The 23920-nt window shown below is 44.8% G+C and overlaps 1 protein-coding gene across 1 annotated transcript in view; it reads left to right on the forward strand.

Moving 5' to 3' along the window:
• LOC134949828 (phospholipase A2 inhibitor and Ly6/PLAUR domain-containing protein-like) overlaps window positions 1-19952 on the forward strand; it is a 39423-nt gene extending 19471 nt beyond the window's left edge. The window contains exons 4-5 of the mRNA XM_063938544.1: window positions 6581-6724; window positions 19740-19952. Coding sequence (XP_063794614.1) covers window positions 6581-6724; window positions 19740-19939 — 344 coding nt within the window. The 3' untranslated portion in view covers window positions 19940-19952. The remainder of the gene's footprint in view (window positions 1-6580; window positions 6725-19739) is intronic.
• The last annotated feature ends 3968 nt before the right edge of the window (window positions 19953-23920 follow it).

Consider the following 23920-nt stretch of genomic DNA (forward strand, 5'->3'; position numbering starts at 1 on the left):
ACAACTGCATTTTTTAGGACACTGGTGAGTCTTTTTCTGACGTCCGTGTACATTCTCGGTATCGCCTGCCTAGAGAAGTGGAACCTAGATGGTATTTGGTAACGGGGGCACACTGCCTCAATAAATTGTCTAGTTCCCTGTGAACTAACGGCGGATACCGGACGCACGTCTAACACCAACATAGTTGTCAAGGACTCAGTTATCCGCTTTGCAGTAGGATGACTGCTGTGATATTTCATCTTCCTCGCAAAGGACTGTTGAACAGTCAATTGCTTACTGGAAGTAGTACAAGTGGGCTTACGACTTCCCCTCTGGGATGACCATCGACTCCCAGCGGCAACAACAGCAGCGCCAGCAGCAGTAGGCGTTACACGCAAGGATGCATCGGAGGAATCCCAGGCAGGAAAGGACTCGTCAGACTTGCCAGTGACATGGCCTGCAGGACTATTGGCATTCCTGGGGAAGGAGGAAATTGACACTGAGGGAGTTGGTGGGGTGGTTTGCGTGAGCTTGGTTACAAGAGGAAGGGATTTACTGGTCAGTGGACTGCTTCCGCTGTCACCCAAAGTTTTTGAACTTGTCACTGACTTATTATGAATGCGCTGCAGGTGACGTATAAGGGAGGATGTTCCGAGGTGGTTAACGTCCTTACCCCTACTTATTACAGCTTGACAAAGGGAACACACGGCTTGACACCTGTTGTCCGCATTTCTGGTGAAATACCTCCACACCGAAGAGCTGATTTTTTTGGTATTTTCACCTGGCATGTCAACGGCCATATTCCTCCCACGGACAACAGGTGTCTCCCCGGGTGCCTGACTTAAACAAACCACCTCACCATCAGAATCCTCCTGGTCAATTTCCTCCCCAGCGCCAGCAACACCCATATCCTCCTCATCCTGGTGTACTTCAACACTGACATCTTCAATCTGACTATCAGGAACTGGACTGCGGGTGCTCCTTCCAGCACTTGCAGGGGGCATGCAAATAGTGGAAGGCGCATGCTCTTCACGTCCAGTGTTGGGAAGGTCAGGCATCGCAAACGACACAATTGGACTCTCCTTGTGGATTTGGGATTTCAAAGAACGCACAGTTCTTTGCGGTGCTTTTGCCAGCTTGAGTCTTTTCAGTTTTCTAGCGAGAGGCTGAGTGCTTCCATCCTCATGTGAAGCTGAACCACTAGCCATGAACATAGGCCAGGGCCTCAGCCGTTCCTTGCCACTCCGTGTGGTAAATGGCATATTGGCAAGTTTACGCTTCTCCTCCGACAATTTTATTTTAGGTTTTGGAGTCCTTTTTTTTCTGATATTTGGTGTTTTGGATTTGACATGCTCTGTACTATGACATTGGGCATCGGCCTTGGCAGACGACGTTGCTGGCATTTCATCGTCTCGGCCATGACTAGTGGCAGCAGCTTCAGCACGAGGTGGAAGTGGATCTTGATCTTTCCCTAATTTTGGAACCTCAACTTTTTTGTTCTCCATATTTTATAGGCAGAACTAAAAGGCACCTCAGGTAAACAATGGAGATGGATGGATTGGATACTAGTATACAATTATGGACGGACTGCCACGGTTAGGTGGTATAAAAAAACCACGGTTAGGTGGTATATATTATAATAATAATACAATTATGGATGGACGGACTGCCTGCCGACTGCCGACACAGAGGTAGCCACAGCCGTGAACTACCGCACTGTACACTGGTTGATAAAGAGATAGTAGTATACTCGTAACAACTAGTATGACACTATGACGACGGTATAAAGAATGGAAAAAAAACCACGGTTAGGTGGTATATATTATAATAATAATACAATTATGGATGGACGGACTGCCTGCCGACTGCCGACACAGAGGTAGCCACAGCCGTGAACTACCGCACTGTACACTGGTTGATAAAGAGATAGTAGTATACTCGTAACAACTAGTATGACACTATGACGACGGTATAAAGAATGAAAAAAAAACCACGGTTAGGTGGTATATATTATAATAATAATACAATTATGGATGGACGGACTGCCTGCCGACTGCCGACACAGAGGTAGCCACAGCCGTGAACTACCGCACTGTACACTGGTTGATAAAGAGATAGTAGTATACTCGTAACAACTAGTATGACACTATGACGACGGTATAAAGAATGAAAAAAAAACCACGGTTAGGTGGTATATATTATAATAATAATACAATTATGGATGGACGGACTGCCTGCCGACTGCCGACACAGAGGTAGCCACAGCCGTGAACTACCGCACTGTACACTGGTTGATAAAGAGATAGTAGTATACTCGTAACAATTAGGATGACACTATGACGGTATAAAGAATGAAAAAAAAAACCACGGTTAGGTGGTAGGTATATAATAATAAATAATACAATTCTGGTCGGACGGACTGCCTGCCGTGTGCCGACACAGAGGTAGCCACAGCCGTGAACTACCGCACTGTACACTGGTTGATAAAGAGATAGTAGTATACTCGTAACAATTAGGATGACACTATGACGGTATAAAGAATGAAAAAAAAAAACCACGGTTAGGTGGTAGGTATATAATAATAAATAATACAATTCTGGTCGGACGGACTGCCTGCCGTGTGCCGACACAGAGGTAGCCACAGCCGTGAACTACCGCACTGTACACTGGTTGATAAAGAGATAGTAGTATACTCGTAACAATTAGGATGACACTATGACGGTATAAAGAATGAAAAAAAAAACCACGGTTAGGTGGTAGGTATATAATAATAAATAATACAATTCTGGTCGGACGGACTGCCTGCCGTGTGCCGACACAGAGGTAGCCACAGCCGTGAACTACCGCACTGTACACTGGTTGATAAAGAGATAGTAGTATACTCGTAACAATTAGGATGACACTATGACGGTATAAAGAATGAAAAAAAAAACCACGGTTAGGTGGTAGGTATATAATAATAAATAATACAATTCTGGTCGGACGGACTGCCTGCCGTGTGCCGACACAGAGGTAGCCACAGCCGTGAACTACCGCACTGTACACTGGTTGATAAAGAGATAGTAGTATACTCGTAACAATTAGGATGACACTATGACGGTATAAAGAATGAAAAAAAAACCACGGTTAGGTGGTAGGTATATAATAATAAATAATACAATTCTGGTCGGACGGACTGCCTGCCGTGTGCCGACACAGAGGTAGCCACAGCCGTGAACTACCGCACTGTACACTGGTTGATAAAGAGATAGTAGTATACTCGTAACAATTAGGATGACACTATGACGGTATAAAGAATGAAAAAAAAACCACGGTTAGGTGGTAGGTATATAATAATAAATAATACAATTCTGGTCGGACGGACTGCCTGCCGTGTGCCGACACAGAGGTAGCCACAGCCGTGAACTACCGCACTGTACACTGGTTGATAAAGAGATAGTAGTATACTCGTAACAATTAGGATGACACTATGACGGTATAAAGAATGAAAAAAAAAACCACGGTTAGGTGGTAGGTATATAATAATAAATAATACAATTCTGGTCGGACGGACTGCCTGCCGTGTGCCGACACAGAGGTAGCCACAGCCGTGAACTACCGCACTGTACACTGGTTGATAAAGAGATAGTAGTATACTCGTAACAATTAGGATGACACTATGACGGTATAAAGAATGAAAAAAAAAACCACGGTTAGGTGGTAGGTATATAATAATAAATAATACAATTCTGGTCGGACGGACTGCCTGCCGTGTGCCGACACAGAGGTAGCCACAGCCGTGAACTACCGCACTGTACACTGGTTGATAAAGAGATAGTAGTATACTCGTAACAATTAGGATGACACTATGACGGTATAAAGAATGAAAAAAAAACCACGGTTAGGTGGTAGGTATATAATAATAAATAATACAATTCTGGTCGGACGGACTGCCTGCCGTGTGCCGACACAGAGGTAGCCACAGCCGTGAACTACCGCACTGTACTGTGTCTGCTGCTAATATAGACTGGTTGATATTTAAAGAGATATTAGTAGTATACAACAATACTATACTGGTGGTCAGGCACTGGTCACCACTCCTGCAGCAAAAGTGTGCACTGTTAATTAATATAATTGTACTCCTGGCTCCTGCTAACAACCTGCAGTGCTCCCCAGTCTCCCCCACAATTAATTATAAGCTTTTAATTTATACATTGATGACTGTGCAGCACACTGGGCTGAGCTGAGTGCACACAGACTGAGTCACACTGTGTGACTGACTGTGCTGTGTATCGTTTTTTTTTTCAGGCAGAGAACGGATATAGCAGAGAGAAGTGAACGGATATATTATATTAAATAAAAGTTAACTAGCAACTGCACTGGTCACTGACTGTGGTAAACTAACTCTGTCTGCGACTCTGCACAATCTCTCTCTCTCTATCTAATCTATCTCTATTCTAATGGAGAGGACGCCAGACACGTCCTCTCCCTATCAATCTCAATGCACGAGTGAAAATGGCGGCGACGCGCGGCTCCTTATATAGAATCCGAGTCTCGCGATAGAATCCGAGCCTCGCGAGAATCCGACAGCGTCATGATGACGTTCGGGCGCGCTCGGGTTAACCGAGCAAGGCGGGAAGATCCGAGTCGCTCGGACCCGTGAAAAAAAACATGAAGTTCGGGCGGGTTCGGATTCCGAGGAACCGAACCCGCTCATCTCTAGTGGGGTCCTGAGGACCGAGTTTGAGAACCTGTGGTCTAGTATGTTTTGAACAAGGCGCAACTCCCCATATTTCCTAAAGTCCTCCCTACTCTCCGTACAAAGGTGTGCGTACCGTACTCACATCCACTTAGACAATTCAATGCATATTAAGGTATCTTTCAATCCCATGTTCTTATCAACTTCAGAATGCCCAATATTCACAGAAAGGAGACAGAAATTGAGCATACCCGACTTACAGTACGATGCATATGGGCGTGTCCATAACGGTTTCTTAACTCTTCATATAGTCAGTGTCTTCAAAACATCCTTCCAGAACTTATATGAAGTGGGTAATGTATGTAGTATAATAAAATCTCATCAGATGTATACTAAAAAGATTATTTTATTCCAAAATTCTATGACCATCTGAACATATAAAACCGGACACACTGGCAAAGTATTCAGGTAGATGATAATGACACCAAAAAAAGTTGAGAAATAAGTATCCGGACTTTCCTCACCTTTAATGGTGTGACCTAAAGAGTTCCCAGTGCTCCAGACCCTCACACCTGACGCGTTTCGACCTAAGTCTCTGTCAAAGTGAGTGCTGAGGGCAAATGACCAGGTATTTATACCTAAAAACCGGATATCCTGTCAAGTGGGTGGGGTACCCATATTTAAATTGAGAGATGAAAACAAACATTAAAAAGTAAGCATGAAAAAAACAATTCTACTAATACATCATTTATGGAGCTCCCATAGATAGTTGGCAAATCTCAAACAGATTTATAGGGACCACAAACTGAAATTACCACTATGCGTTAAACTTAATGCACAGTGGAACGCATCAACTTCCAGCAGAACCAGAAGCTCCGTTGCTGAGCGACCCTTCTTCCGTGTGGTGCGCAAGGCTTGGAACGCACCGCACAGTGGAGAACATCGACTTCTGGTGGAACTGGAAGCCCCTCTGTGTATTCTGCATAGATTGTACGTTCCACTAACATATTGGTGGACCACAAAGTACCCCGTCGGGAATGAGAGTATGCCTGCTATGCGTTACACCTTCTCACAGGTGCAGTTAATAGCCTGACAATAACAATGAACCTTCATAGTGAAATGAAGTGTAATTCCATACTACATTCACTAAAAAGACCTAATTTCGTATATAAAAAAAATGAATCAATAAAATATAAAAAAACAACATTATGACCACATCCCTATGAGGTCACCTGCATAGAAGATCAGTCTCACATTGTGTATTAAAATAAATAATCTGTCCCATATTCTAATTTAAATTGGATATTAGATGTCCTATTAGTTCTGGGATCTGTTGCCTTTTACATTTATAGGGTTATGAAACTCTACTGGATGGTGGTCGTTACGTCGACATACATTGGGTCAACCACGTTTGGTTGACATGCATTAGGTCGACATGACCACTAGGTCGACATGGTCATTAGGTTGATATGTACTAGGTCGAAATGGAAAAAGGTCGACATGAGTTTTTGACAATTTTTAAAAAAAATGTTGACCTTTTTTATACTTAACGATTCACGTGGACTACAATTGGGAACGTTAACCTGTGCCGAGCCCCGCGGTAGCAGAGAGAGGCACCATGCACGAAGCATGGTGAGCGAAGCGAGCCGTGCGAGGGGTCATGGTGCACTAACTGGGGTTCCCCGTCACTTTTCGAAGAAAACGACACCAAAAAAGTAAAAAAACCCTCATGTTGACCTTTTTCCATGTCAACCTAGCACATGTCGACCTAGTTGTCATGTCAACCTAATGCATGCCGACCAAATGTGGTCGACCCAATGTATGTCAACCTAACTCAGGTCGACTTAATGAACCACACCCAACTCTTCTATGGCAAACGATATTATCTATATATTGTATATTTTGAATCTTCCTGTTTTACAGTAGCCGCTGATAGCTCCCAGCCCAATGGTCTGACCTGCCGGACGTGTCTCTCTGCTTATTCTGACTATTGTTACACCGGGGACACCATAGGATGTAATGGAGATGAAAATATGTGTATTCTCCAACGTACCAATATTATTAATGGTAATTATACCTCTTTTATGTTTCTGTCCTGTACAGCGTTGTGTAAATGGAGTTATAATACCCATTGTAGAGTCTGGGGAAATGTGCCTGGGTCACATACAATCCAGCTTTATCATTAGAAATATCACTTTTCCCTGGCTTTATTCCAGGTTTGTATATGAGGTCTGATTCTGAGATAGTCTTGTGGGCAGATCTCACAGAATTCAGCATTGGCACCAATTTAGACTTACGCACACAGAGAGAATTTGTTAATTAGTACGTATTGATCCACCCATCAGTGCGAGACACTGGGCCTAATTCATGATTATAAGGCATTCCGCGTCATTAAAATGCAAAGGCAGCAGGAGGCCTCTGTAGGACGATAGACGCCTCCTGTGTGCATTTGCGAGATCCGAGAGCTGCATCTGGGGATTTTGCCTCGGATCACCATCACGTCCATGGTGATGGTTTATTTTAGGCACCGGTCAGCCGGCATTAGCCTAAGCTTAATCATGCTGGCCGTTGGCTATTGACACCCAGGTGCAGGAAGTTTGCATCCTGCAATGCAGATCCTGGACATGCCGGCCAACGTTGTTTAGGTGTGACAGGAGGCTGTGCGCAATACTGCAAGATCCATTCTGAACATACGCAGATCCCACACCATCTGATCTGTAAGTAAGCCATCGGGTTTAATAAAGCGCCATATCCAGGAAATGGGAACTTCAGGATGGCAGATGGGATCACATGGAACTAATCTCACTCATGGGTGAGCCATGACTTGCTGGCCAACGTCAATGCTCATTTGCATTGTGCAGACAGTCATGCTGTCTGTTTAAGACAGATGTATTGCATTCAGCATGGGGCTGGTGTAAGTTCTGATAACAATAGTGGCAGCTGTGGGACAGGCTTCCACATGCAGACGCACAGAATTTACTAGACATGGGCTGATTCTTGCATTACCATAATGTAGTTGGTAGACATTCATGGACAGATGGGAAAGCGGAAAAGGATGCGCCTGATGTCTAACTCAGAATAGGCCCTATAATCTCATCCAGTCTTTAGGTCGACCCTGTCTAGGTTGACAGTCAATAGGTAGACCACTGAAGGTCAACAGTAAGTAGGTTGACACTGACTGAAGGTCGACACATGACTAGGTGGACAGGAATAGAAGGTCAACATGGTCATTAGGCCAACATGGGCAAGGTCAACACACATAAGGTCGACACAGTTTTTTTTTGGGGGGGCAGGACCTTTTCATACCTCCTCTATCCAGGTGGGCACAGAGTTTGTTATAAACCTTCTAGCAAGCCACCATGCCCGAAGCATGTTGAGCGAACGCGTTTCAACTGTCGGTGGTCCCAGATGGCAATTCGGGACAAGAAACTCCCCCCCAAAAAAAAAAAACCTGTGTCAACCTACGTACTAAATGGGGTAAAATTAGGGGATTCTGTACTGGAAAAGGACTTAGGTGCCCTCATAGATAGCAAACTAAGCAGTAGTACCCAAAGAAGGATTGCAGCAAAGAAGGCTAATAAGATATTAGCATGCATAAAACGGGGAATTGATGCTAGGGACGAGAGTGTTATACTCCCGTTATATAAATCACTAGTGAGGCCACACCTTGAATACTGTGTACAATTCTGGGCACCATACTACAAAAAGGATATCCTGGAGCTAGAAAAGGTTCAGAGGCGGGCGACCAAACTAATTAAGGGCATGGAGATGCTGGAATACGAGGAAAGGCTTGCAAGACTAGTCATGTTTACACTGGAAAAGAGGAGACTAAGAGGGGACATGATCAACATCTACAAATATATAAGGGGACAATATATAAGGGGACAGATCTTGCGCAGGACCCGTTTTTGGTTAGATCAACACAGAGAACTCGTGGACACTCGCTCAGGTTAGAGGAGAGGAGATTCCGCACAATACGGCGTAAAGGCTTTTTCACGGTAAGGACTATACGTGTTTGGAATTCCCTGCCTGAGGGAGTTGTAATGGCGGACTCAGTCAACACCTTTAAGAATGGGTTAGATAAATTCCTAATGGATAAGGATATCCAGGGTTATGGTGCTTAGTCACGCACTATAGTTATTATAAAAAGAGGGATAAAACGTAACGGCAGACATCAGCATCAGTCAAAATTTTAGACCAAATAATCCTGCATAGGAGACCACAAATAGGTTGAACTCGATGGACAATTGCCTTTTTTCAGCCTTAGATACTATGTTATTATTAACCTAATTACCATGTCGACCTTCCATACCTGTCGACCTTCAGTCAGTGATGACCTACTTACTGTCTACATTCAGTGGTCCACCTAGTGACTGTCGACCTAGACAGAGTCAACCCAATGATCCACACCCATCTCATCCCTTCCTGCCCAGGCAGCAGTGTAAAAGTTTAATAGTAACATTCTCGCTGTATTCCCACCTTGATTACTGTAACCTACTTGGTTGGTATTTTATCACGGTGCAATTTATCACTCTCCAAGGCTTCATAAATTTGGACCTAAGACTACCAGCCTATGTAATTTAAGAAAGTATATGATTGATGCATAAGACGAACTACGTTTGAACTGTTTTATTAATGCACTCTAATATGTTGTGCTTACCATGTAAAATACCATTGAATAGGAAATTCACAATAAAAGTTTATATCAAGATCATTTAAAAACAAACTTCCAGTGACTCCACTGTTAAAATTCAAATAGCCATCTGCTTTCATGTCTCAGACTGACCCACTCATTTATGTGAAGTACATAATGCATATACAGTAAATCCCAACGGCCACCACTGACAGTGGGAGGAAATCAAGATCCTGTCAGCCAATCAGATGTAATTGCCAATCATTATTATTGGTGAATATTTTATTTTTGGGGGGATCTAGTGATACATATACTGATGAGTGCATAAGTACCTTTATTGTGAGTGAATAGTTGAGAGAACACACTCTTAGTATATTTGGCCAATGATAGGATGCTCCTTCCATCCTCCATTTTGGGACCCTAGGGAGGTGAATAATTTTCATGTGCAAGCACCTTATACATTTGCCGTTTTCACCTAGAAGATTTGCTTGCAGCCAAATCTACTGTACGCCTGGCCCTATTTTGGAAACTGTTCATGTATTCAGATGGGAGTGCTTGAAATGTCGGCACCTGAATGTTGACATGGTCTGAATGTAAGACAAAAACTCAAAAGCGGGGAATACCGCACAGGATCACTCCTTAACCTAATCCCCTTTAGAAAAAAGGGGAGTGAGAAAAAGGGGGGGGGGGGGGGTTGTTACCCCTTTCAGCAATTATTATTGTGTAAGGAGATAGAGATAGATAAATAAACAACCAAAACCTTAATTTTCATATTTACACATTTGGTCATATAGGGGTTGGTGGTGCTCCCCAGAGTCAGAAAACATATATTGTCTGGAGAGAAAAAGATGACTCTACATTGGGGGCACTCTTATTACATACTAAGTCCAGGGTAATCATGTCAATATCAATATAAAATGTAACTTTGATTGTACTTGTTAAAACATCAAAACAAATTTATTTAGCATAAAAATAGGACACAGACAAACACACAAAAAACATTAATATTCTATAGTTGTGAGAGAAAAAATATATTTCTCTAGCTAACGAGCTAATGCCTTCAATTGACCCAATACATTTTAGGTCAATAATAACAAGTCGCAATGGACAGAAAAACATTCATATTATACTGGAATAAATCCTAGTGGTTCAACTGTTCATGGATATTACATACAGACAAAGCACACTCATGTGGTAGATAACTGAAAGATAGATGCTTAGATGAGCTTATTAGTTCATACACTCTGTTTAGGGAGGCCAATCCCGGGCCGTTTTTTCAATCCCGGGATTCGGGATTGAAAAACGGTCAATCCCCGGGATTCCCGGGATCCCGGGATTGCAGTAGGGACCAGTGAAGGTTGTAGGGAGCAGCACTGGAGGGAGGTTCTAGGTAGTGGTGCGGGAGGTAGGGAGGGTGTAGGTAGTGGTGCGGGAGGTAGGGAGGGTGTAGGTAGCGGTGCGGGAGGTAGGGATGGGGTAGGTAGCAGTGCGGGAGGGTGGGTGTAGGTAGTGGTGCAAGAGGGAGGATGTAGGTAGCGGCGCGGAAGGGTTGGTAGCGGCGCGAGAGGGAGGGTGGGTGTAAGTAATGACACTTACTATTAGGCGTGCGGCAGCCATGGACTCACTGAACGCGGGAGCATTTCAAATGAAGCGCCGGCCGCCAGCCAACCAGAGCTGTCGGACCGGCAGCAAATCAAGGAAGCGGTCGCAGCAGTGGCTCCTGATTGGCTGCCGCTGCTGCGGCAGCTTCCCTGATTGGCTGCCGTGCCGCCAGCTCTGATTGGCTGGCGGCCGGCGCTACATTTGAAGTGCTGCCGCGTTCAGCTTGTCCATGGCTGCCGCGGCCGCCCGCCTAATAGTAAGTGTCATTACTTACACCCACCCTCCCGCACATGCGCACTGTAATCCCTTGAATCCCGGGATTGGAAGCTCCAATCCCGGGATTCAAATCCCGGCATTTTTGGGCCCAAATCCCGGGATCCCGCCGATCCCGATCCCGGGATTGGCCTCCCTAACTCTGTTCTTAGATGTCCCTGTTGTTCTGAGTAGCTCATATATTATTTTGCTGAATGTTACACGCTTTTATTGGTGTAATTATACCTCAGTAATTCCTAAATTTGATCACAATTCAAACATCATATGAAAAATGTCATGTATTAGGAGCACAAATCTGTGACTCGCAATGACTAGGTCCAATTTAGCAACAGAGTGTCAATTGGATTGGTGTAGTAAACTCTGTATCTATTACCTGATACTGTTATACAATAAACCCCCTTGCTAGTGGGGCATATTAAGCATGTCACAAAACATAGTATATGATTCAATATAGATGACAGTGGTACCGTACCATATGCAGTGCCTGGTTGTACGTTTGTTTAAATCTCATGTGGGTGTACACCGATATATCACACAGAGTTAGTACATTCCAATTTAGCAATGTGCAGCAAAACAATTTTGAACACAGTTCATCTTTCAATATTAGCATTAAGCAATGTAGTGATCTACACAGCTCTTGCATTAAGGGACCAGCGGAGCATCATATAATTTTTTTTTTTTAAACTCCTATGGCAGCACAAAAGTCTCACAGCAGCATCATGCCCTTAATGCAAGGGCTGTGTAGATCACTACATTGCTTAATCCTAATATTGAAAAATTAACTGTGTTCAAAATTGTTTTGCTGCACATTGCTAAATTGGAATGTACTAACTCTGTGTGATATATCGGTGTACAGCCACATGAGATTTAAACAAACGTACAACCAGGCACTGCATATGGGCCCTCATTCCGAGTTGTTCGCTCGCTAGCTGCTTTTAGCAGCTTTGCACACGCTAGGCCGCCGCCCTCTGGGAGTGTATTTTAGCTTAGCAGAATAGCAAACGAAAGATTAGCAGAATTGCTACTAAATAATTCTTTGCAGTTTCTGAGTAGACCCAGACCTACTCCTAGATTGCGATCAGCTCAGTCCGTTTAGTTCCTGGTTTGACGTCACAAACACGCCCTGCGTTCGGCCAGCCACTCCCCCATTTCTCCAGACACTCCCGCGTTTTTCCCTGGCACGCCTGCGTTTTTTAGCACACTCCCGGAAAACGCTCAGTTACCACCCAGAAACGCCCCTTTCCTATCAATCACTCACCGATCAGCAGTGCGACTGAAAAGCGCTGCAGAATCCACAGCAAATCTACTAAGTTTTTAGTTAAATAACTAAGTGCATGCGCCCTGCGTGCCTTGCGCATGCGCATTTTGCAACAAATCGCAGCATAGCGAAAATCGGCAACGAGCGAACAACTCGGAATGACCACCATGGTACGGTACCACTGTCATCTATATTGAATCATATACTATGTTTTGTGACATGCTTAATATGCCCCACTAGCAAGGGGGTTTATTGTATAACACTATCAGGTAATAGATACAGAGTTTACTACACCAATCCAATTGACACTCAGTTGCTAAATTGGACCTAGTCATTGTGAGTCACAGATTTGTGCTCCTAATACATGACATTTTTCGTATGATGTTTGAATTGTGACCAAATTTAGGAATTACTGAGGTATAATTACACCAATAAGAGAGTGTAACATTCAGCAAAATAATATATGTGCTACTCAGAACAACAGGGACATCTAAGAACAGAGTGTATGAACTAATAAGCTCATCTAAGCATCTATCTTTCAGTTATCTATCACATGAGTGTGCTTTGTCTGTATGTAATATCCATGAACAGTTGAACCACTAGGATTTATTCCAGTATAATATGAATGTTTTTCTGTCCATTGTGACTTGTTATTATTGACCTAAAATTTATTGGTCGTTAGCTAGAGAAATACATTTCTCTATCGTCCTAGTGGATGCTGGGGTTCCTGAAAGGACCATGGGGAATAGCGGCTCCGCAGGAGACAGGGCACAAAAAGTAAAGCTTTAGGATCAGGTGGTGTGCACTGGCTCCTCCCCCTATGACCCTCCTCCAAGCCAGTTAGATTTTTGTGCCCGGCCGAGAAGGGTGCAATCTAGGTGGCTCTCCTAAAGAGCTGCTTAGGAAAGTTTAGCTTAGGTTTTTTATTTTACAGTGAGTCCTGCTGGCAACAGGATCACTGCAACGAGGGACTTAGGGGAGAAGAAGTGAACTCACCTGCGTGCAGGATGGATTGGCTTCTTGGCTACTGGACATCAGCTCCAGAGGGACGATCACAGGTACAGCCTGGATGGTCACCGGAGCCTTGCCGCCGGCCCCCTTGCAGATGCTGAAGTAAGAAGAGGTCCAGAATCGGCGGCAGAAGACTCCTCAGTCTTCTAAAGGTAGCGCACAGCACTGCAGCTGTGCGCCATTTTCCTCTCAGCACACTTCACACGGCAGTCACTGAGGGTGCAGGGCGCTGGGAGGGGGGCGCCCTGGGAGGCAAATGAATACCTAATTTGGCTAAAAATACCTCACATATAGCCTCCGGAGGCTATATGGAGATATTTAACCCCTGCCAGAATCCGTTAAGAGCGGGAGACGAGGCCGCCGAAAAAGGGGCGGGGCCTATCTCCTCAGCACACAGCGCCATTTTCCCTCACAGAAAGGCTGGAGGGAAGGCTCCCAGGCTCTCCCCTGCACTGCACTACAGAAACAGGGTTAAAACAGAGAGGGGGGGCACTAATTTGGCGATATGCTTATATATATATTAAGATGCTATAAGGGAAAACACTTATATAAGGTTGTCCCTATATAATTATAGCGTTTTGGTGTGTGCTGGCAAACTCTCCCTCTGTCTCTCCAAAGGGCTAGTGGGTCCTGTCCTCTATCAGAGCATTCCCTGTGTGTGTGCTGTGTGTCGGTACGTGTGTGTCGACAGGTAGGAGGACGATGTTGGTGAGGAGGCGGAGCAATTGCCTGTAATGGTGATGTCACTCTCTAGGGAGTCGACACCGGAATGGATGGCTTATTTAGGAAATTACGTGATAATGTCAACACGCTGCAAGGTCGGTTGACGACATGAGACGGCCGACAAACAATTAGTACGGTCCAGACGTCTCAAAAACACCGTCAAGGGTTTTAAAACGCCCGTTTACTTTAGTCGGTCGACACAGACACAGACAGGGACACTGAATCCAGTGTCGACGGTGAATAAACAAACGTATTCCTTATTAGGGCCACACGTTAAAGGCAATGAAGGAGGTGTTACGTATTTCTGATACTACAAGTACCACAAAAGAGGGTATTATGTGGGATGTGAAAAAACTACCATAGTTTTTCCTGAATCAGATAAATTAAATAAAGTGTGTGATGATGCGTGGGTTCCCCCCGATAGAAAATTATGGGCGGTATACCCTTTCCCGCCAGAAGTTAGGGCGCGTTGGGAAACACCCTTTAAGGTGGATAAGGCGCTCACACGCTTATCAAAACAAGTGGCGGTACCGTCTATAGATAGGGCCGTCCTCAAGGACCAGCTGACAAGGCTGGAAAATATAATAAAAAGTATATACACACATACTGGTGTTATACTGCGGCCAGCGATCGCCTCAGCCTGGATGTGCAGAGCTAGGGTGGCTTGGTCGGATTCCCTGACTAAAAATATTGATACCCTTGACAGGGACAGTATTTTATTGACTATAGAGCATTTCTATATATGCGAGATGCACAGAGGGATATTTGCACTCTGGCATCATGAATAAACGCGATGTCCATAACTGCCAGAAGATGTTATGGACACGACAGTGGTCAGGTGATGCAGATTCCAAACGGCACAGTATGGCCGTATACAGGAAGAGGACTTGTTTGGGGTCGGTCCATCGGACCTGGTGGTCACGGCAACTGCTGGAAAATCCACCGTTTTTTACCCTAAGTCACATCTCTGCAGAAAAAGACACCGTCTTTTCAGCCTCAGTCCTCTCGTCCCTATAAGATCATATCTGCCCAGGGATAGAGGAAAGGGAAGAAGACTGCAGCAGGCAGCCCATTCCCAGGAACAGAAGCGTTCCACCGCGTCTGACAAGTTCTCAGCATGGCGCTGAGACCGTACAGGACCCCTGGATCCTACAAGTAGTATCCCGGGGGTACAGATGGGAATGTCGAGACGTTTCCCCTTCGCAGGCTCCTGAAGTCTGCTTTACCAAGTCTCCCTCCGACAAGGAGGTAGTATGGGAAAAAATTCACAAGCTGTATTCCCAGCAGGTGATAATTAAATTACCCCTCCTACTACAGAAAAGGGGTATTATTCCACACTATATTGTGGTACTGAAGCCAGAAGGCTAGGTGAGACTTATTCTAAAAAAAAAATTTTTTTTGAACACTTACAAAGGTTCAAATTAAGATGAAGTCACTCAGAGCAGTGATAACGAACCAGGAATAAGGGGACTATATAGTGTCCCGGGACATCAGGGATGCTTACCTCTATGTCCCAAATTTGCCCTTCTCACTAAGGGTACCTCAGGTTCGTGGTGCAGAACTGTCACTATCAGTTTCAGACGCTGCCGTTTGGATTGTCCACGGCACCCTGGGGTCTTTACCAAGGTAATGGCCGAATTGATGATTCTTCTTCGAAGAAAAGGCGTCTTAATTATCCCTTACTTGGACGATCTCCTGATAGGGGCATAGTCCAGGGAACAGTTGGAGGTCGGAGTAGCACTATCTCGGATACTGCTACAATCAGCACGGGTGGATTCTAAATATTCCAAAATCGCAGCTGATCCCGACGACACGTCTGCTGTGCCTAGGGATGATTCTGGACACAGTCCAGAAAAAGGTGTTTCTCCCGGAAGAGAAAGCCAGGGAGTTATCCGAGCAAGTCAGGAACCTCCTAAAAACAGTGCATCATTGCACAAGGGTCCTGGTAAAAATGGTGGCTTCCTACGAAGCAATTCCATTCGGCAGATTTCACGTAAGAACTTTTCAGTGGGATCTGCTGGACAAATGGTCCGGATCGCATCTTCAGATGCATCAGCGGATAACCCAATATCCAAGGACAAGGGTGTCTCTCCTGTGGTGGTTATAGAGTGCTCATCTTCTAGAGGGCAGCAGATTCGGCATTCAGGATTGGATGCTGGTAACCACGGAGCCCAGCCTGAGAGGCTGGGGAGCAGTCACACAAGGAAAAAATTTCCAGGGAGTGTGATCAAGTATGGAGACTTTTCTCCACATAAATATACTGGAGCTAAGGGTAAATTTATAATGCTCTAAGCTTAGCAAGACCTCTGCTTCAAGGTCAGCCGGTATTGATCCAGTGGGAAAAACATCACGGCAGTCGCCCACGTAAACAGACAGGGCGACACAAGAAGCAGGAGGGCAATGGCAGAAACTGCAAGGACTTTTCGCTGGGCGGAAAATCATGTGATAACACTGTCAGCAGTTTTTCATCCCGGGAATGGAAACTGGGAAGCAGACTTCCTCAGCACGACCTCCACCCGGGAGAGTGGAAACTTCATTGAGAAGTTTTTTCCACATGATTGTAAACCGTTGGGAAATACCAAAGGTGGACATGATGGCGTCCCGTCTGAACAAAAAACGGGACAGGTATTGCGCCAGGTCAAGAGACCCTCAGGCAATAGATGTGGACGTTCTGGTAACACCGTGGGTGTACCAGTCGGTGTATGTGTTCCCTCCTCTGCTTCTCATACCTAAGGTGCTGAGAATTATAAGACGTAGAGGAGTAAGAACTATACTCATGGCTCCGGATTGGCCAAGAAGGACTTGGTACCCGGAACTTCAAGAGATGCTTACAGAGGTCTTATGGCCTCTGCCGCTAAGAAGGGACTTGCTTCAGCAAGTACCATGTCTGTTCCAAGACTTACCGCAGCTGCGTTTGTCGGCATGGCGATGGAAAGCCGGATCCTAAGGGAAAAAAGGCATTCCGGAAGAGGTCATTCCTACCCTGGTCAAAGCCAGAAAGGAGGTGACCGCACAACATTATCACCACGTGTGGCGAAAATATGTTGCGTGGTGTGAGGCCAGGAAGGCCCACAAAGAAATTTCAACTCGGTCGTTTCCTGCATTTCCTGAAAACAGGAGTGTCTATGGGCCTCAAATTGGGGTCCATTAAGGTTCAAATTCGGCCCTGTAAATTTTCTTCCAGAAAGAATTGGCTTCAGTTCCTGAAGTCCAGAAGTTTGTCAAGGGAGTATTGCATATACAAACCCCTTTTTTGTGCCTCCAGTGGCACTGTGGGATCTCAACGTAGTTCTGGGATTCCTCAAATCACATTGGTTTAAAACCAGTCAAATATGTGGATTTGAAGCATCTCACATAAAAAGTGACCATGCTCTTGGCCCTGGCCTGGACCAGGCGAGTGTCAAATTGGTGGTTTTTTCTCAAAAAAGCCCATATCTGTTTGTCCATTCGGACAGGGCAGAGCTGCGGACTCGTCCCCAGTTCTCTCCCTAAGGTGGTGTCAGTGTTTCACCTGAACCAGCTTATTGTGGTGCCTTGCACCTACTAGGGACTTGGAGGACTCCAAGTTGCTAGGAGTTGTCAGGGCCCTGAAAATATGTTCCAGGACAGCTGGAGTCAGAAAATCTGACTCGCTGTTTATACTGTATGCACCCAACAAGTTGGGTGCGCCTGCTTCTAAGCAGGCGATTGCTCGTTGGATTTGTAACACAATTCAACTTGCACATTCTGAGGCAGGCCTGCCACAGTCTAAATCGGTTAAGGCCCATTCCACAAGGAAGGTGGGCTCATCTTGGGCGGCTGCCCGAGAGGTCTCGGCATTACAACTCTGCCGAGCAGCTACGTGGTCAGGGGAGAACACGTTTGTAAAATTCTACAAATTTGATATCCTGGCAAAAGAGGACCTGGAGTTCTCTCATTCGGTGCTGCAGAGTCATCCGCACTCTCCCGCCCGTTTGGGAGCTTTGGTATAATCCCCATGGTCCTTTCAGGAACCCCAGCATCCACTAGGACGATAGAGAAAATAAGAATTTACTTACCGATAATTCTGTTTCTCGGAGTCCGTAGTGGATGCTGGGCGCCCATCCCAAGTGCGGATTATCTGCAATACTTGTACATAGTTACAAAAATCGGGTTATTATTGTTGTGAGCCATCTTTTCAGAGGCTCCGCTGTTATCATACTGTTAACTGGGTTTAGATCACAAGTTGTACGGTGTGATTGGTGTGGCTGGTATGAGTCTTACCCGGGATTCAAAATTCCTCCCTTATTGTGTACGCTCGTCCGGGCACAGTACCTAACTGGCTTGGAGGAGGGTCATAGGGGGAGGAGCCAGTGCACACCACCTGATCCTAAAGCTTTACTTTTTGTGCCCTGTCTCCTGCGGAGCCGCTATTCCCCATGGTCCTTTCAGGAACCCCAGCATCCACTACGGACTCCGAGAAACAGAATTATCGGTAAGTAAATTCTTATTTTTTTCTCTCACAACTATAGAATATTAATGTTTTTTGTGTGTTTGTGTCCTATTTTTATGCTAAATAAATTTGTTTTGATGTTTTAACAAGTACAATAAAAGTTACATTTTATATTGATATTGACATGATTACCCTGGAGTTAGTATGTAATAAGAGTGCCCCCAATGTAGAGTCTTCATTTTCCCTCCAGACAATATATGGTCTGAATGTTGTCATTGTGCATGTCATCAAAGGGCTCTTACAGTATGAAAACTAAAACTGTAATCCTAACACTAATATGTACTATCATTACTCTGACAGTCTACATTCTCAGTGTTGACAATGAGGGTGTCGACATTTTCACCTTCGGCATTCTGACCATGAAAACATTGTGAGTGTTGATATAATGACTACACACCATTCAGAATATGCCCAACAGATGGTGCTCTAGGCAGCGTATTTGCAAATTCATCCATGTCCCACCCCGTTATCACATAATTGTTATGTAAAAGGAGCCTGCAGGTACGTTGGGCCTGATTCAGATGCGGTCGCAACTTCGATGGTGTTGCAACTGAGTGATTATTAGTTAGGGTTGGCAGCTGAATCAATTGCAGAGTGATTGACAGGTAGAGGCCATTTAAGGGAGGTAACGGGGAGTGTCTGCAAAAATTCAGGCTTGTCCTGGTTATTCTCAGTTACATGACTGAGATATTGTAATCATATAACATGGCGCCAGTGCGTACATTCTGCGTGGGCATGGAGACACTCGGGGAGTCCATGTTTCGTGTTTCTGCGTCATGGATGTGATGGAGTATGCAGTTGCTCAGCATGTTGCAATGGCTTTGTGGGCGGCTGCTACACTTGTGTTGCCTCGCAGTTCCGTCACTGAAAAGGATCGCTGCTTTGTCGGCATTGCATCTGATTCAGGCCCATATTTATAACTTTAAGTGATGGCCAACAATGTCAATTATTTTGCTCTTCCATGTTAAGACTATGTTTAGGTTATCGGGCTAATTGGAAACTTTACTGACCTCAAAAGCAAAGTTACCTCTTTAAAAATCTTAAATTTTTCTTTTTACTTTAAACAAGTTAAAATAAATTGTCACTGATCTTTATGTATGTTTATAAACAGCTCAAATAAAGCAATCTGTGGCTATTCGGGGATGTGCCACTAAAAGTTACTGCTCTATTGGCTCCAATTCTACAAGCAATGGGAACCTGGAAGTCAACGTGGTGATTACATGTAGCAATGGAGCTTTCGGTCTCCGCAGTAGTCCTTTTGTTGCCTTTATTGTCGCTATTGTAATGGCTAAAGTTTTTCTTCTTAAATAAAGAAATGCAAATATAGCCTACATTATTTAATACTTTGTGCTATAATATTTTATTGGAAATATTTAGGTCCTGTCTTGAAAGTTAAACATAGAATGTGACGGCAGATAAGAACCACTTGGCCCATCTAGTCTGCTCATGTACACACACACACACACACACACACACACACACACGCACACGCACACACACACACACACACACACACACACATACTTACAAAGTAGGGTTAATTTTTGTTAGGGGCCAATTAACCTACCAGTATATTTTTGGATTGTGGGAGAAAACTGGAGTACCGAGAGGAAACCCACTCAAACACATGGAAGAATACACAAACTCCACACCAGGGCAGCCAAGAGAGGGGGGCATTACCCCCGTGGGGCCTTGCCCCCCCCCACCCTTCGACCACCAGCACCCCCCAGTTCTATGCGCTGCACGTCCCCCCCCCCCTCCTAACGAGGCTTGCCACTGGCAATGGGAGCCGCGGTGCAGCATGGAGAGAAAAGACTTCAGGCTGCCGGGGAAGGAGGGATCCATGCTGCCAGGGAAGGAGTGCGGCTGTGCATGCGGCTTCCTCCCCTTTCCTCTCAGGCAGCACAGTCGGGGACTGAGTCATGCAACCTCCAGCTTTTGCTGCTGCCGGCGGCAGAAGCTGAAGAGTGGCGACAGAGTGGTGCAGAGCTCCGGCTGGGGGGCTCCTTAAGACAGGGAGGCCCGAGGTACTGACCCCCTTGCCCTCCCCCATCCCCATTAATCCGGCTCTGCTCCACCCAGTTAGGGCCATGGTGGGAAACAAAGCCATGACATCGGTGCTCTGAGGCAGTAATACTAACTAAGACGGGTCTAATCTTTCAAATGATTTTCCCCATTAGTACTTATGGGTCCTACTCCATGTTTGCACACAATGCCGATATTCATACAACTGAGCGATTATCAGCAGACTGCGATCGCACTGTGCATGTGGAAAGGTGCCTTTTGAGATTCCGCTTGTAGTGAGGATTTTATCGCAGTGATTGACAAGAAGTGACTGTGGGATCTATTTACTAAGCCTTGGATGGAGATTAAATCGCTGGAGATAAATCGGCTCCTAAAGTCCATAGCTCCCCCATCTTGTGTTGAATAAAAAAAAATGGTCCTTCATATAATGCAGTTGGTTGTCTACTGTAGTTTATAAAATGGTAGACTTTTGTTGAGTTACCTTCTCTTTGTCAAGGGCTCTGCTCATTGTCAGGGGATTTCCCCTAGCCACTGCCGTTGCAGATCAGTGGTCCCATCTCACCTTCCCCCCATTGAAAATGTCCTTTCAAAAATGGCCACTGCCTCCTCTAGCATCCTTAAAAACTGTCTCCTCTGAGGCGGCGCCCATTTTGGAACATTTTGAATGGGGGGCATGCGCGATGGGACAGGAAACAAGTATCTCCAGGTCCAGGAAGTGGCATAACAATAGCCCCCTGCAGACTCCCAGCACCCACAAGCCACCCATCGCCTCCAAGCCACCGTGGGGTCTACGGGGGCTATTGCAACGCCACTGCCAAGAATGCTGAAATGTATAGGAATACATAAAAAAACTACAGTTTGGAGGGGTGGAAACCTAATTACTGTTCTTAAAAATTATGAAACCCCATGTGTATATACTGTACCTCCTGAAAACCCTCAAACCACACGGCCTCAACATAGTACACATTGAGTGTAATGTGTTTCTTTAATCCCTTTCTTCATTTCAGATTTCTTGCATTTCATTAAAATAAAATAAAAATTCCAATAAAAAACACAAAATGACAATAGGATATGTTTTTGACAGAAATATTGTATTAATAGAAAAGGAAAATTGAAGACAAAAATGACAATTAACAAAGAGGACATGATTATGGTAGCTGTTAGATCCTCTTCATTAAGCATGTGAAATACCATCTGCCGAGGAAAATCAAGGTTGCTAGCAGTTTCAGTAGCCACGTCACCATCTATTTCCTTTGGTAACTTTCACTCACCCGAAGCGTGGCTAGCGAAGCAAGCCCGCAAGACTACACTTTGGGTTCCATGAACCTTGGCTCTCCCCCTTATGAGCACTATTCCACATCCTTGAAAAAGTATCCAGAAGGTAGGAAATGTGTTGCAGTAACTGTGCAGGCCATCGGGGAATGGCCAGGAACATACACTGTAGAACCGAGTTGTGTCTGATGTCATCAGTAGCTGTCACGGCTATCAGAGCCGGACAAGCTGCATCCCCAGACCAGGAATTGTTTCATGGACCAACTGGTCAACATGATAGGGGAACTTACCTCCATGTCTGCCATGAAGTTCCCCTAAACCACTAGCAACCAATGATCATTTATTGTATGCAATTAGAACCTATGTTATTTTAGTTAAAAAAAAAACCCAGAACATTTTTAAACTCTTATACCTGTTGTCATTGTTGTGTAATAATCACCATTTTTTCATATTTCTACACACATAAGCCCTTGTTATTATTCCCATGTACTAAATGTATCTTACGGCAACTGTACCTGCGAATTATGTCCCCCGCAGAGGCTGTGGAAGAAGGATCTCCTGCGAGAATGCCTTCATAGTGTGACAATCTGGGGAGTATTTCTGGTCAGAGTGTTCATTGAAATTATCTGGGGAATGTATTTGGATGGAGTGTTACGCAAGCCCAGCAATCCTCAAGTCTCCTGTGTTCTAAAGCTTCACCTTTAGCAGCCGCCTTTCCTAGGTGGATTTGGTCCACCCAGTACTCAGATGCCCACATGTCTTAATGTGGACAAAGAAACAACTGAAGGCTGGGCAAGTGCAAGGAATAAACCTCCTAACGGCTGAGGATTATCCTGTGTCCCTCAATTATAAAAAAACAACCTAATACTTAAATATTAAATGAAGACACAGAGACATAAATTTGGCAGAAAATTGTCAGCTATTTATTTAAGATGAACTAATGCAATCTAATGACTGCATGAGATGTTAAACTTCAAAGTATGTTGGCACGAAAGAACGGCTAAAACAACCCTAACCCCCGAACAAATCCCACTCTATAAAAACTGAAGCAAACCATCTAAAACACCAAAGGTATCCACTCAACCTTCTTCTTGACTACCCACCCGTAAAGGTGATGAGGCTGCCCCCGTAAAGGCTGTCCAGCAGATGAATACCAGTCAACGAAGGTGAGTGCACCTAAAATCAACCACCAATCGAACTCCAAGCAATTTCCTAATCCAAAAACAAGTAACTTGTCATTCTTTCCCGCCAAAATCATAGTTCCGTTGACCTGAAAAACCCTACACAAAAATAGCCAACGAAGAAACACCCACAACACCTACAACCAAATAGGGAGGGAGGGTGGGAAGATTAGAACAAAAGAGGTTGACCCAGTCCCCTCACCAGACTCAAAACACTACTAACCACTCTCTTCTCCTATTGGACAAAAAGCCCCAACCCATAATGTCTCCCCAGGCCTGCCCCCAGCCTATGAGGTTTAACCCACTTCTTTCCTATTCTGTCATTACATTTTCTATATGCTGGAGTAGAACCCACCTGACATGGAGTGAGTTAAGGCTGGACAGACTGGCACACACTAGACAAGGACAAGACCAAGAATACCAAAAGTCAAGAAGAAGACAAGAGAATAATTAATTAATAACAAGGTATGGTAATAAGGTATAGGTACTAATGAGACATCTGGGTATTGAGAGACATAGAAGGAGTGGTGCACTAATGGTAATAGCAACGGGGAAGTAGTCAGGAGAGAAGGCAATAACAGACTAACAGGCTGGGTGATCTAATTAAAGAGACAGGCAAAAAACACAAATCAAATGGTACATAGATAGCAGGGAATGCTCTGAACTCACAGTGGTTGCTACTGGCAACAACAGAAATGCATGACAATAGAATACAGACAGGGAAAGCAGAACAGACATACAAACAGAGAATGCTCCAGGTCAGTGGATGTTACTCCTGGCAACCGCAGTACCAACACAAAGTATCAAAGAAGAC

This window comes from Pseudophryne corroboree, chromosome 8 (genome assembly GCF_028390025.1).
Source record: "Pseudophryne corroboree isolate aPseCor3 chromosome 8, aPseCor3.hap2, whole genome shotgun sequence".
Lineage (NCBI taxonomy): Eukaryota > Metazoa > Chordata > Amphibia > Anura > Myobatrachidae > Pseudophryne > Pseudophryne corroboree.